The sequence below is a fragment of the Zalophus californianus genome, chromosome 16 (genome assembly GCF_009762305.2).
Source record: "Zalophus californianus isolate mZalCal1 chromosome 16, mZalCal1.pri.v2, whole genome shotgun sequence".
NCBI classification, from domain to species: Eukaryota; Metazoa; Chordata; class Mammalia; order Carnivora; family Otariidae; genus Zalophus; species Zalophus californianus.
In genome coordinates this window covers 23802630-23817015 of record NC_045610.1, presented here as the reverse complement: position 1 = coordinate 23817015, position 14386 = coordinate 23802630, and the positions used below count along the sequence as shown (strand labels likewise).

At 38.0% G+C, this 14386-nt stretch overlaps 1 protein-coding gene across 15 annotated transcripts in view; it reads right to left on the bottom strand.

Moving 5' to 3' along the window:
* SYNRG (synergin gamma) overlaps nucleotides 1–14386 on the bottom strand; it is a 79290-nt gene that overhangs the window by 63195 nt on the left and 1709 nt on the right. For 10 of the 15 annotated variants that reach the window (XM_027625996.2, XM_027626005.2, XM_027626006.2 and 7 more), the window contains 2 exons: nucleotides 9948–9988; nucleotides 6273–6394 (listed from right to left, as the gene is read on the bottom strand). In XM_027625996.2, the coding sequence (XP_027481797.1) occupies nucleotides 6273–6394; nucleotides 9948–9988 (163 nt within the window). Of the gene's footprint in view, nucleotides 1–6272; nucleotides 6395–9947; nucleotides 9989–14386 lie in introns of those variants that run through there. The other 5 variants (XM_027625997.2, XM_027626004.2, XM_027626011.2 and 2 more) reach the window with 2 other exon arrangements.

The following is a 14386-nucleotide window of genomic DNA, read 5'->3' as shown; positions in this document are numbered from 1 at the left end:
AGAAATCAACCACAAGAAAATATCTGGAAAGAACACAAATAACATGCTACTAAACAATGAATGGGTCAACCAAGAAATCAAAGAGGAAATCTCAAAATATATGGAGACAAATGAAAATGAAAATACAATGGTCCAAAATCTTTGAGATGCAACAAAAGCTGTTCTATGAGGGAAGATTATAACAATACAGTCCTATCTCAGAAAAATCTCAAATAAAGAATCTAATCTTACACCTGAAGGAACTAGGAAAAACAAACAAACAAAAACACACACACAAAAAACAAAGCCCAAAGCCAGTAGAAGGAAATAATAAAGATTGCAGGAGTAAATGAAATAGACTATAAAAAAAAAAAAAGAACAGATCAATGATACCAGGAGTTGGCTCTTTGTTTTTTTGTTTGTTTGTTTGTTTTTTTAAAGACTTTCTTTATCTGACAGAGAGAGAAACAGCGAGAGAGGGAACACAAGCAGGGGGAGTGGGAACGGGAGAAGCAGGCTTCCCGCTGAGCAGGGAGCCCGATGCGGGGCTCGATCCCAGGACCCTGGGATCATGACCTGAGCCGAAGGCAGTCGCTTAACCAACTGAGCCACCCAGGTGCCCCAGGAGTTGGTTCTTTGTAAAGAAAAACAAAATTGATAAACCTTTAGCCAGACTCAAGAAAAAAAGGATTCAAATAAATAAAACCAGAAATGAAGGAGAAATAACAAATACCACAGAAATACAAAAGATTATAAGAGAATACAATGAAAAATTATATACCAACAAACTGGACAACCCAGAAGAAATGGATAAATTCCTAGGAATATGTAATATTCCAAAACTGAATGAGGAAGAAATAGAAAATCTGAACACACTGATAGCAATGAAACTGAATCAATAATCAAAAAATTCCCAAAAAACATGGGCACCTGGGTGGCTCAGTCGTTAAGCATCTGCCTTCAGCTCTGGTCATGATCCCAGGGTCCTGGGATCGAGTCCCACATCGGGCTCCCTGCTCAGCGGGAAGCCTGCTTCTCCCTCTCCCACTCCCCCTGCTTGTGTTCCTGCTCTCGCTGTCTCTCTCTGTCAAATAAATAAGATCTTTTAAAAAAAAAAAAAAATTCCCAAAAAACAAAAGTCCAGGACCAGATGCTTTCATAGGCGAATTCTACCAAACATTTAAAGAAAAGTTAATGGGGGCGCCTGGGTGGCTCAGTCGTTAAGCGTCTGCCTTCGGCTCAGGTCATGATCCTGGAGTCCCGGGATCGAGCCCCGCATCAGGCTCCCTACTCAGTGGGAAGCCTGCTTCTCCCTCTCCCACTCCCCCTGCTTGTGTTCTCTCTCGTTTGCTGTGTCTCTCTCTCTGTCAAAATAAATAAATAAAATAAAAAAAAATAAAGAAAAGTTAATGCCTAGTCTTCTCAAACTAGTCCAAAAAATAGCATAGGAATGAAAGCTTCCAAATTCATTCCACAAGGCCAGCATTATTACCCTCATACCAAAACCAGACAGACACTACAAAAAAAGAAAACTATAGGCCAGTATCACTGAGAAATATAGATGTAAAAATCCTCAACAAAATATCAGCAAACCAAATCCAACAATACATTAAAAAAAATCATTCACCATATCAAGTGGGGGATTTATTTTAGGGATGCAAGGGTGGGTGGCTCAATATTTGCAATCAGCATTGATATATCACATTAACAAGAGAAAGGATAAGAACTGTGTGATAATTTCAGTAGATGTGGGCAAAGGATTTGACAAAATACAATATCCATTCATGATTAAAAACTCAACAAAATGGGTTTAGAGGGAACATACCTCAATACAGTAAAAGCTGTATATAAAAAACAAACAGCTAACATTATACTCAATAGTGAAAAACTGAGAGCTTTTCCTCTAACACTAGGAACAAGACAAGGATATCCATTCTCACCACTTTAATTCAACATAGTACTGGAAGTCTTAGCCACAGCCATCAGACAAGAAAAAGAAATAAAAGGCATCCTAAATGATAAGGAAGTAAAACTGTCAGTATTTGCAGATGACATGATACTATAAGTAGGAAACCCTAAAGACTACCAAAAGACTATCAGAATTGATAAATGAATTTAGTAAAGTTTCAGGATACAAAATTAATAAACAGAAATCTGTTGCATTTCTATACACTAATAATGGAAGTAGCAGAAAGAGAAATTAAGAAAACAATCCCATTTATAATTACACTAAAAGTCATAAAATACCTAGGAATAAATTGAACCAAGGAGTCAAAAGACCTCTACTCTGAAAACTATAAGATATTGATGAAAGAGACTGAAGATGACACAAATGGAAAGACAGTTCATGCTCATGGACTGGAAGAATTAATATTGTTAAAATATTCATATTACCCAAAGCAACCTACAGATTCAATGCAATCCCTATCAAAATACCAACAACATTTTTTACAGAACTAGAACAAATAATACTAAAATTTGTATGGAATCACAAAAGAGCTTGAATAGCCAAAGCAATCTTGAGAAAGCTGGAGGTTATCACCATCCCAGATTTCAAGATATACTACAAAGCTGTAGTAATCAAAACAATATGGTACTGGGGCGCCTGGCTGGTTCAGTTGGTTAAGTGTCTGCCTTCTGCTCAGGTCATGATCTCAGGGTCCTGGGATCGAGCTTGGCATCAGGCTCCCTGCTCAGTGCGGAGTCCGCTTCTTCCTCTCCCTCTGCCCTTCTCCCTGCTCATGCTCTCCTTCTCTCAATCTCTCTCAAATAAATAAAATCTAAAAAAAAAAAAAAAAACCCCAACAATATGGTATTGGCACAAAAATAAGGACACACAGATCAATGGAAGAGGATAGAGAGCCTAGAAATAAATCCACACTTATATGGTCAATTAATCTACAATAAAAGAGAGGCAAGAACATACAATGGGGAAGAAGACAGCCTCTTCAACTAATGGTGCTAGGAAAACTGGACAACTACAGGCAAAATAATGAAATTGGGCCACTTTCTTATACCATACACAAAAATAAACTCAAAATTAAAGACCTAAATGTGAGACCTGAAATTATAAAACTCCTAGAAGAAAACACAGGCTGTAATTTCTTTGACATTGGCCATAGAAACATTTTTCTAGATATGTCTCCTCAGACAAGGGAAACAAAAGCAAAATTAAACTATTGGGACTACACCAAAATAAAATGCTTGTGCACAGCAAAGGAAATCATCAACAAAACAAAAAGGCAACCTACTGAATGGGAGAAGGTATTTGTAAATAATGTATTCAATAAGGGGTTAATATCCAAAATAATTCAATATTTAGCTATCTATTCAATATATATAATTCAACACCAAAAACACAAACAAGGTGATTAAAGATGGGACCTGAATAGACATTTTTCCAAGGAAGACATCAGATGGCCAAAAGACACATGAAAAGATGCTCAATATCACTCATCATCACGGAAATGCAAATCAAAATTACAAAGATAACACCTCACACCAGTCAGAATGGATAAAGTAAAAAACACAAGAAATAACAAGTGTTGGCAAGGATGTGGAGAAAAAGGAACCCTCATGCATCTTTGGTGGAATTCAAACTGCTACAGTCACTGGAAAACAGTATGGAGGGTCCTCAAAAAATTAAAAATAGAATTACATATGATCCAGTAATTCCACCACTAGGTATTTACCCAAAGAAAATGAAAACACAGGGCACCTGGGTGGCTCAGTCAGTTAAGCGTCTGCCTTCAGCTCAGGTCATCATCTCGAGGTCCTGTGATTGAGCTGCACATCAGGCTCCCTGCTCAGTGGGGAGTCTGCTTCTCCCTCTCCCTCTGCCCACAACTCATGCTCTCCCTCTCAAATAAATAAATAAAATCTTTAACAACAAAAAAAAGAAAACGAAAACACTATGTACTATGTTTATTGCTGCATTATTTATAATAGCCAAGATGTGGAAACAAACCAAGTGTCTATGAAAAGATGAATGGCTAAAGAAGATGTGCCATATATATACATATATATAATGGAATATGACTCAGCCATAAAAAAGAATGAGATCTTGCCATTTGCCATGACACAGTGAAATAAGTCACTCAGAGAAAGACAAACACTATATGATTTCACCCATATGTGGAATTTAAGAAACAAAACAAGGGAACCGAAAAAAAAGAGAGAGAGAGAGAGAGAAACCAAGAAACAAACTCTTGAGAGAACTAGTGTGTGCCAGATGGAGGTGGATGGAAGGGGGGGTGAAAAAAAGGGGATCAAGAGTATGCTTATCTTGATGAGCACTGAGTAATATATAGAATTGGTTAATCATTATATTATACACCTGAAACTAATATAACACTGTATATTAACTATACTTCAATAAACAACAACAACATTGCATTCTATGGTAGATTGTTTCCAGCTATTTGCTGTCTTTACTCAAAGATTATACATTCCTATGTGATGTGCATTCTTCCTGGTATATTCTTCCCCTACTGCTGTTTGTTTTGACCACATTACTTTGGTGAGTAGAAGTAACTGATAAATGCCACCTCTGAGAGGAAGCTTTAAAAGTTGTAACAGTGTTTGTCCATCTCTTTTCCTTATGTCAAGAGTCTGGGATGTCCCAGGTAAGGGTCTCAGGATAAAGAGAACATGGATCGGAGTCACAGCCAACCCACAAAGGACATGTATCACAAATGAAAAAATAAACTTTTGTTTTTCTAAGTCAGAGATTTTGGGATTGCTATTTATGTAACATAGCAAAAGCTGAGTAACATGGATTTAAAACCTACAAAAGCTCAATTTAGTCCCATTTCTTCTTTTACTGGCAATGAATAAAGAATGATTCTGGAAGTTCTCCCAAATCTTTACACACAACACAGAAACTTTATTTGCTTAAATGGCTTCAACATGACAATAGTTTCAACTTAAATTCTGATTGTAAATGCTGAATATTACGTATTTCTAAATTATATACGTGTTACTATACTAATATATTTGTATACATGATAAAACACACATAGAAAATTTTAAATAATTAGCAAAAACAAAATATATGCCATTATAATATTTATTAACAGTATGGAAAGTCTTGGTTCTGGCTTATTTGTGAATGAATAGATTTATTTATTCATTTTAAAGAGACGGTGTGGGGGGAGGGGCAGAGGGAGAGGGGGGAGGGGGAGAGAGGGGAGAGAGGGGGGAGAGGGGGTGGAGGGAGGGGGGAGGGGGAGAGAGAGAGAAAGTGAGAGTGAGTCTCAAGCTCATTCCGTGTTGAGCATGGAGCCCAACATAGGGCTGGATTCCACGACTCAGATCATGACCTGAGCAGAAACCAAGAGTTGGACGCTTAACCAAATGCACCAAGATGCCCCCAATATGTTTATTTAAAAAAAAAAAAATTACCGTAACACTTTGGATTCAGCCATTCAAAGACCTGATTCCTGGATTCAGTTTATTTGGCTACTTGGTTTAAATGGATATCATAGCTAAAGACGACAATTTACAAAGACAGAGAGATCCAAAATGGAAGAAGCCCATCTTAGGCAGTGCTTACTAAATCCTGATACTATCAATTTCATTCACCAATTCTAAAATTAAAATGTAACATTATTTGCTTTAATCAGTCAACATCTCACCTGCTCTAACTACATCAGCCTTTTAATGATTCTCCTTCTATCTACTTTTCCCTCCTCTCTCCCTCCAATCCTTCTCTAGTCAGCAGTCAGGATGATCTTTTTGAAATACAAATCTGACTGTGTCATTCCACTGCTTTAAACTATTCAACTGAGACAGAATTCAATGTATTAATTTGGATAAAACAGACTTATTCGAGACTTAGGTTCAAATCCTGGCTTCCTATGCTCTTTAAGCATCCTCACAAAGCTGCAGATTCCTTCTCAGAAAAATGGAGACACTACCTCTTTAAAAAGTTATGGGGATTACATATTTCAATATAAAGAAGGCTCTAAGTCTTCCAAACAATGACACTGCTCCTTTCATGAGAACAATGTTACTTCTAACAATGCTTCTTCATGGCATCAGGTCCCTGAACTTTCCAAGATGTCATTCTAAAATTCTTCTAAGCCAGAAATCAAATAAAGTAGTCACCACCAGATTTTCCTTACATGATTTATCTTCCCCCATTCTTATGAACATTATTCTATTTTGAAGGAAGCCACCTAAGATGCAGACATTTCCAAATATAATATTAAGCTCCTGGTACGTAACTCTTAGTATGTAACACATAACAACAAACAATAACTTTGTAAACAATTGGTTAAAGAGGCAAGTACCTGCATGGCAATAGGTCCTTGGGACATTTGAGAACTATAATTCATTCCTAGCATGCCTTGCATATTAGGCTGCATGACAGAGACCATAGGAAATCCTTGCTGCTGCATTGGCATCAGTCCTGCTGAAAAACAAAGGTGTCATTAAAGTCAATGTATTTATTTTTTATTAAAAAAAATTTTTTTTGAGAGAGTGTGTGTGTGCACGCGAGCTTGGGAGGGGCAGAGGGATGGAGAAAATCCCAAGCAGGCTCCACACCCAGCACAGAGCCCAACACGGAGCTTGATCTGACGACCCCAAGATCACGACCAGAGCCATAATCAAGAATCAGATGCTTAACCAACTGAGCCACCCAGGTGCCCCTAAAGTCAATGTATTTTAAAGTTTATTTTCTTAAAACCATAAGTACATGAAGGACTTGTTACCTGGGAGGCAGCACAGTTTAGTGGAAAAAGCACAGGCCGTGGAGACAGACAGACCTGAGTATGAATTCCACTTCCATCAGTTACTTAGCTATGTGATCTTGGGCAAGTTATAAAACTTCATTTGTAAAGTGAAGATAATAATAACTTTTCTACAGAATTTTTGTGCAACTTAAAAAATGGACAGGATAGCCTAATTGTGATATTTGGCCTTCAAGATGGACCCCAGCAATCTCCGCCTCTTGGTACTCATTCCCTTGTCATTCCTCCCACACTGAATAGGGCTAACCAGTATAACCGATAGAATATAGTGGAAATGACCGTGTATAACTTCCAAGGCTGCTTCCTTGCTCTCTTCCATCACTTGCTCCGGAGAAAGCTACTGCCACATGGTAAGAATACTCAAGGTCCTATGAAGAATCCATATGGCATGGAACTGGAACCCTCTTGCCAAAAGGCAGCACAAATTTGTCATCTGTATGAGTGAGCCATCTTGGAAACAGATCACCCAGCCCTAACTAACCTTAAGATGCTTACAGCCCTGGTTGACATCTTTACTGCAATCTCTTTGGTCCTGAGCCAAAACCACCCAGTGAAGCCATTCCCAGATACCTGATCTGTGGATACAATGTGAAATAATAAAATGTGTATTTTTTAAGTTTTGGAGTACTTTTTTATGCAGCAGCATGTAACTATACAATAACATATATACTAATAGCATGAACTGTGGATGCCAATAAGAAATGTCACTTAGTACCTTTGGGACTTGCTTAACTTCTGTGCCTGTTTCCTTTTTTTTTTTTTTTAAGATTTTATTTATTTATTTGACACAGAGAGACACAGCGAGAGAGGGAACACAAGCAGGGGGAGCGGAAGAGGGAGAAGCAGGCTTCCAGTGGAGCAGGGAGCCCGATGCGGGACTGGAGCCCGATGCGGGACTGGAGCCCGATGCGGGGCTCGATCCCAGGATCCTGGGATCATGACCTGAGCCAAAGGCAGACACTTAACAACTGAGCCACCCTGGCGCCCCTGTGCCTCAGTTTCTTTTTTTTTTTTTTTTTAAGATTTTATTTATTTATTTGACACAGAGAGAGAGACAGCTAGAGAGGGAACACAAGCAGGGGGAGCAGGAGAGGGAGAAGCAGGCTCCTGGCTGAGCAGGGAGCCCGATGCGGGGCTCGATCCCAGGACTCTGGGATCATGACCTGAGCCGAAGGCAGACGCTTAATGACTGAGCCACCCAGGCACCCCTGTGCCTCAGTTTCTTATCTGTCAAACGGTTTAATACCTAATATGCTTGAAGAAATGGTATTCCTCTTCTCTTTCCTTAAATGAATAGTTAATATAACATTTACCACTAAATAGCCATCAGCATGGAAAGTATATAATGCAATGGCAGGAGAACTATCATGAAAACATGATTTAGAGTAAAAGAACTCCCAAACTTTTCCAATGAAGTATTCCCAAGAGTGGAGAAGACTAAAGATATATACCTTTGGGAATTTAATAAACACTAAGTGCCTACTATATTTTAGGCACAGTTCTAGAGAGTTGGTATACAACTGTGAACAAAACAAAATCCCTACATGGCCTGAACACAAATTTCAACTTAATTTTGCACTTTATTACATCTATGTTGGTTCTACTATAAGGAGCTTTTAATCAAATTTTGATTTAAAAAAATTAAAAGTCTGGTAAAGTATACCACGTTTACCTTGTGAGTTCTGTGTACCTTAAAGGTTATTTATACACAGTTTAATTTCAGAAGCATGAACATCCATATTTACAGGTAACATTATTAGTGGCATTCATTTATTCATTCAATCATTTATTCAAACATTTGAGGGCCTACTCCTTGTCAGGCACCATTCTAGGGACACGGTAGTCTACAAAACCAGGTCCTTACCCGGATGGAACTTACATGTTTTCCCTCTTGACCCTTTGGACCTAAAATTTTGTTCATTTGGATTAGTTTTATTTAATTCTTGAATGGGTAACTCAGGTATTTGGTACAACATTTAAAGGCATGAAAGTATGCACAGTGAAAACTCTCATCTCTCTCTTGTTTCCTGTTTACCTACTCATGATCTTGTGGTTACTCTTGTTGTCAGGTTCTTGTATATGCTTTCAGAAATAATCCATGCATAATTTAAAGCCTTGTAATGATCAAAAAGTCCACACTAACAGACTTTGTAAAAAGAAAAAAATCTCAAAAACAATTCCAAATTCCAGAAGAAAAAATATCAGGCAAACTTTTGGGCTCTCTTCTTGCTCTAAATGCAGATTTTTACTTGAAAGTTTTATAAAAATGCAAAATCTTGAGCCACAATAATGAATAATTCTGTAACGCCTTCCTAAAGAACAAAAGGATCTCAAACCATTTGGTCTAAATCTGGGACACATCTAATTACAGACAGCTTTAATAATGCATAAATGTCAGCACAATGAAAATAATACAACTGACCCTTGGAAAAATTTACTTGAAACTCAACCTCCATCACTGATTACAAATGGAGACAAAGTCAGTATGAGCCAGTGACCACCTGCTACTGAGCCACTCTTTATCTTTCATCTCTATTGGTGACCTGGGAGTCTCTGTTTCTCTAGCAATTCCACCATAAGCAATCAACACTGGCTTTCTGAGAAGGGACAGTTTTCAGAAGCAGATTGGTATGTGTCAGGGTGTGAGCAGAAAGAAGAGAAAGGCAGACACATTCTTTCTTCAATGTTGTGTCCCAGTGGCACAGTGGCGTTGAGTCAAGATTGTATCCCTTCACTACAGTTGCCCTAAAGACACAGCTAGAAGTGATACTGGTAGGCCCTCGTCTGAAACAGAAGGGATATACCCAGTAAAGAAACTGAAAAGAATAAAACTGAGACTTAAGAAATAATTTATACTGTATCAGAATATATGCTCTCTTACATACATAAGACCAAATCATATAGAGAAAACATGGTAGTATAAAATAATTAAAGGGTTCAACAAACACCCACAGAGACCCTATAATTTTCTATCAGTACGCTGGGTGCTGCAGATACTGACAAGCATAAGGCAGACATAGCTTCTGCCCTTTGGAGCTAACAATCTAGAATTACACAATTTTTGAGAAATTTTAAGAATAGCTGGCATATATATAGGTTTAAGACTGCAAGAAAATTTTACTCTATTTAGCAGCAACAAGACTTTTTTATCCACTTAATTCCCAAGTTCAGAAACATGAAAGTGAAAAGTTTAAAACTTCAGCTTTCACATACCTTGAGGGGGTCTCATTCCACCTGCAACAGGGAACATGAAGCTGAGAACAGAACGAAAACATATCAGGATTATTTAATATATACAATGATTTCAAATAAAACATGTAATTTTTTACATAAACAAAAGAAGTGTAAACAGGGTCCTGCCATTTGTTCTATAGTACAATACTGAATATCAATACAGACTGAACTTCCATAGGATGCATGACAGCATGTTAGCAAAGGGAGAAAATTTTTTAACTAGACAACAAAAGACCTTGAAACTAGTCCTGGTCCTGTCACTGAGTGGCTTCTCTAGATTCCAATTTATCCATCCATAATACGAGAAGGCTGGATTAGATTCAATTCAGCGAACATTTATTGAGTACCTACTACATGGAGGAATTGAAGCAGCTCACGGTCTTGTTGAAGACATGCATGCAAGCAACTAACTCTAATATCGGACAGAACGTGCTAAGTGCTGGGAGAGGTCCAAAATACTAACAGAGATGAAAAGAAAAAGATTAATTCGATGGGTTATAGCTCACGGAGTTTTGTGAAGGTATCTTTTAAGCTGAACCTCAAAGAGAGTCAAACTACAGTTTGAGAGAAAGCTCTGAGGCCAGAGCTATGTGTTTAGAGAAATGATTTAAGGTTGAATATAGGATATAGGATTAGAGAAGCAGACTGTGGAGGACCTTTGAATTTCCTTTCAATACTATATGAAGGCAGAGATTATTAATTGTGGTAAAATACACATCACAAAATTTTACCATTTTAACCAGTTTTAAGTGTATAGTTTGTAGCATTAAGTTCACTCATGATGTTGTACCACTATCACCACGATCCATTTCCAGAACTTTTTCATCATCCCTAATAAAGACTCTATACCCATTAAACAATAACTCCGCATCACTCCCTCCCCCAACCCCTGGTGGTCACTACTTTTTGTCTCTATGAATTTGCCTATTCTAGCTACCTCAGATTAAGTAGAATCATACGAGATAAGTGTCCTTTCTGTATGTGGCTTATTTCACTTAACATAATGTTTTCAAGATTCATCCATGTTGTAGCAGGTATCAGCATTTCTTTCCTTGTTATGGCTGAATAATACTCCATTTTATGTACATACCACATTTTGTTTATCTACTCATCTGCTGATGGACACTTGGGTTGTTTCTATCTTTTGGCTATTGTGAGTAATGCTGCTAAGAACATTGGTGTACGAGTATCTGTTTGAGTCCTCCCTGTCAATTCTTTTGGAGAGAGAGAGAGATGTGTGTGTGTGTGTGTGTGTGTGTTCCCTCTCTCACTGTCTCTCTGTGTCAAATAAATACAATCTTTTTTTTTTTTTAAGATTTTATTTATTTGACAGAGAGAGAGCACAAGCAGGAGGAACTGCAGAGGGAGAGAGAGAAGCAGGCTCCCCGCTGAGCAGGGAGCCCGATGAAGGGCTCCATCCCAGGACCCTGGGATCATGACCTGAGCCGAAGGCAGACCCTTAATGACTGAGCCACCCAGGCTCCCCTAGCGAGGCTCTTTTAAATAAAGGTAAAAAAAAAAATTAAATTATGCCCTGGTTGTGAATGAAATAGCTAAGGGAATGTGCATATATAGGGAGAAGACACCAAAGGGCAACTTGGAGAATTCTTATGGTGAAAACTGAGTAAGGAATGGCCACTGAAAACCAAGGGAGTTAGTTATAATTGAGTGATAACTAAGGAAGGACCACATTTCAGAAAGGAAGTAGTTACCAGTATCTAATGCTTTAGAAAAGGTGATCAGAATGAGGATTAACAAAAAAAGCTCACTGCTTCTGAAAATGCTCATCTCTGAGTAAACAGTGTCAAGAGGAAGAGAAACTCTTGGACCCGTACAGAGAAAGGTTTAGGACAGAAAAGATATACTTACTAACTGATAAAACAAAGTTTCTGAGGGAATGAGATTAACAAAGGAAGGTAGCAAAAAGGATCTGCTTTGAAAAGGAAGAGAAACTTCTTTCTATAAGACTGGAGGGAAAGAAAATGGGAAAATTCAAGGAAGAAAAAGTCTGAGTGGGAAAGACTCAATTTGGGAGTCAAAGTATCTGAAGAGGGTTTTGAATAATCTTTAAGGAATCTAGTGAAATCCAGGAATTATATGCCAAATTTGTGTGTCCTTGCATTTTTCTGTTGTATAACACCCTCTTCCCAGGAAAAAGGCTAAAAACCAAATTTAGAGTCTTTTAGCTCTAAAATATTTTTAATTAAAAATAATTGTGTAAAGTGGTTTACAAAGTTCTAGTTGGATATCCATCTGGTTATATGTGATTTATAGCTTTGTAGAGGATTTGAACTGTTAGCAAATTCTACTGCCGACAAGCACGCCCACACCCAAAGAGAGGCTTGAATAGTGAACAGCTTTTCTGAACTGCACACAAGATATATTAGTTAAGCTGTGTGTTACCTGGATAAGATGTTTAAAATGCAAGTCGAAATTTGGTAGTATCACTTTTTTAAAAAGCTACTCACACATACTAAGATTTATAAACTTAGAACCAATGCATTTAAGTAATCAACTTGTCAAGACTTCTCCAAATCAGACTTAAAGATTACAATTACCAATACGGCTTAGTGGCTAAGTAAAAACCTGAAACTCAAGTTATATTTTCTTTTTTCCAGTTCAGCCATAAATTAACTGTAAAGTTCTATGCAAACCCCTTCACCACCCTGTCCTGTTTCCCTCTGTCAAACGACAACACAATGCAAGTTTGCCAAGGTCCCAACTAAGATAACCAAATAGACAGGAATAAATGTATAGGATGTATAAAGGTTACCTTGAAAACCAATAAAAACTAAATTAAGAACAGTACTGACAAACATGACTTACTCCAGTAATTATTTAGCAACCCAAACTCTTTAGTGACCTATGTACTATTCATCTGATTCTCTGGAATGTTTAGACAACTAACATCAACATGCTTCAAGACTGGTTAGACAAGCAGCTAAGACGCTGATAAGACAGCAAAAGTTTGGCAAAAAAACAAAAAAACCTCAAAACCCAAAAACTGGGCAGCAAGATGACCAACAATTTAATTTCAAAGGTAAAACCACTATTTATTACCAATACCTGAGTATGAAAGCAGAACCAGGAGGTCTACTTGCCACACGCCTGTCCCATTCATCCTTCCCTTTCAGTTACCTTTGCTACTAACCTTCCCTTGGCAGGCATGGACTCCAACAAAACCTCCTAAAGCACCTCTCCGCCTCCAGACTCTCAAACTCCTAATACAGCTCCTAGAGCACAGGTGAGGTGCATCTTCTTAAAGGACCATTTGATGAGGCCACTCCTGGGATTAAAACTACGTAATGATTCCCCCTTAAGTTGAATTTCCTTCCTTTATATCCATGGCCCCCTCCAGTTTTAGCACAACTTTTTCAGTTTTAGCTCACAAAACTCATCTCCCATTTAGTGCCACAATCCATCTGGCCTTATCTGCTGTTCCCTTAGTGTTCAGTAGGCCTGCATATTTCTTATGACAATCCCTTGACCCCTTCCTCTTCCTCCAAATGGGGCCCAGCTGAAATACCTCCTTTGCTTTCAATGCAGTTTGAATCCACAAATATTTACAGAATGTTTTCTATGTTACAATGTACTAGAAGCAGTGGAAGATGAAAAGATGAGGAAGTCCTTAAGGAGCTTGTAAAAGAGAAGGAAAAACATAGACAAGCTCACAAACGATAATATCCCAGAAGGATACAGACTAATCAAGATCTTTCAATTCTTTTCTCTCCACTGTTCTTTTTTTTTTTTTTTTTTTTTTTAAATTATACTTCCCATCTCTTGGGTAACTTTTGTCCTCTATATAACTCTACCATTTATTCTAAAGTAGCCCAACCAGGATACCAATCAAAAGTAGGCTAATGTTAATGAAGTTGGAAAATGTCATTGATTTTTGTTTGGGTCTCAGAACAGAAACAAGTATCTAAGAAATATGGTACCTTATAGTTCCTGGATTTTCTCCACTAGAAGCTGAGAAAGATTGCCTGGCTCTTTTTCTTTTCCCTTAAAATATACTTAGGCTATCATAATGTTAATTTCCTTATAAAATAACTTCAGCCCTCACCACTGCTCTCTAAAAACTGTAATATTCTTTTCTTATTGAGCATACAGCTTTTCGGCCTCAGAAAGTTTCCAATATATGGAAACTTACCATACATTTTGCAAGGTAAGGAACATTTAAGCCACTTTTCTCTCCCATGTATCCTCTAGAGTTTTATTTTTATTTTTTAAAGGTTTTATTTGTCAGGGCAAGCACACAAGCAGGGGGAGCGGGAGGCAGAGGGAGAAGCAGGCTCCTGCAGAGAGGAGAGCCTAATGAGGGACTGGATCCCAAGACACTGGGATCATGACCTGAGCCGAAGGCAGCTACTAACCAACTGAGCCACCCAGGCGTCCCTCTCCTCTAGAGTTTTAGAATT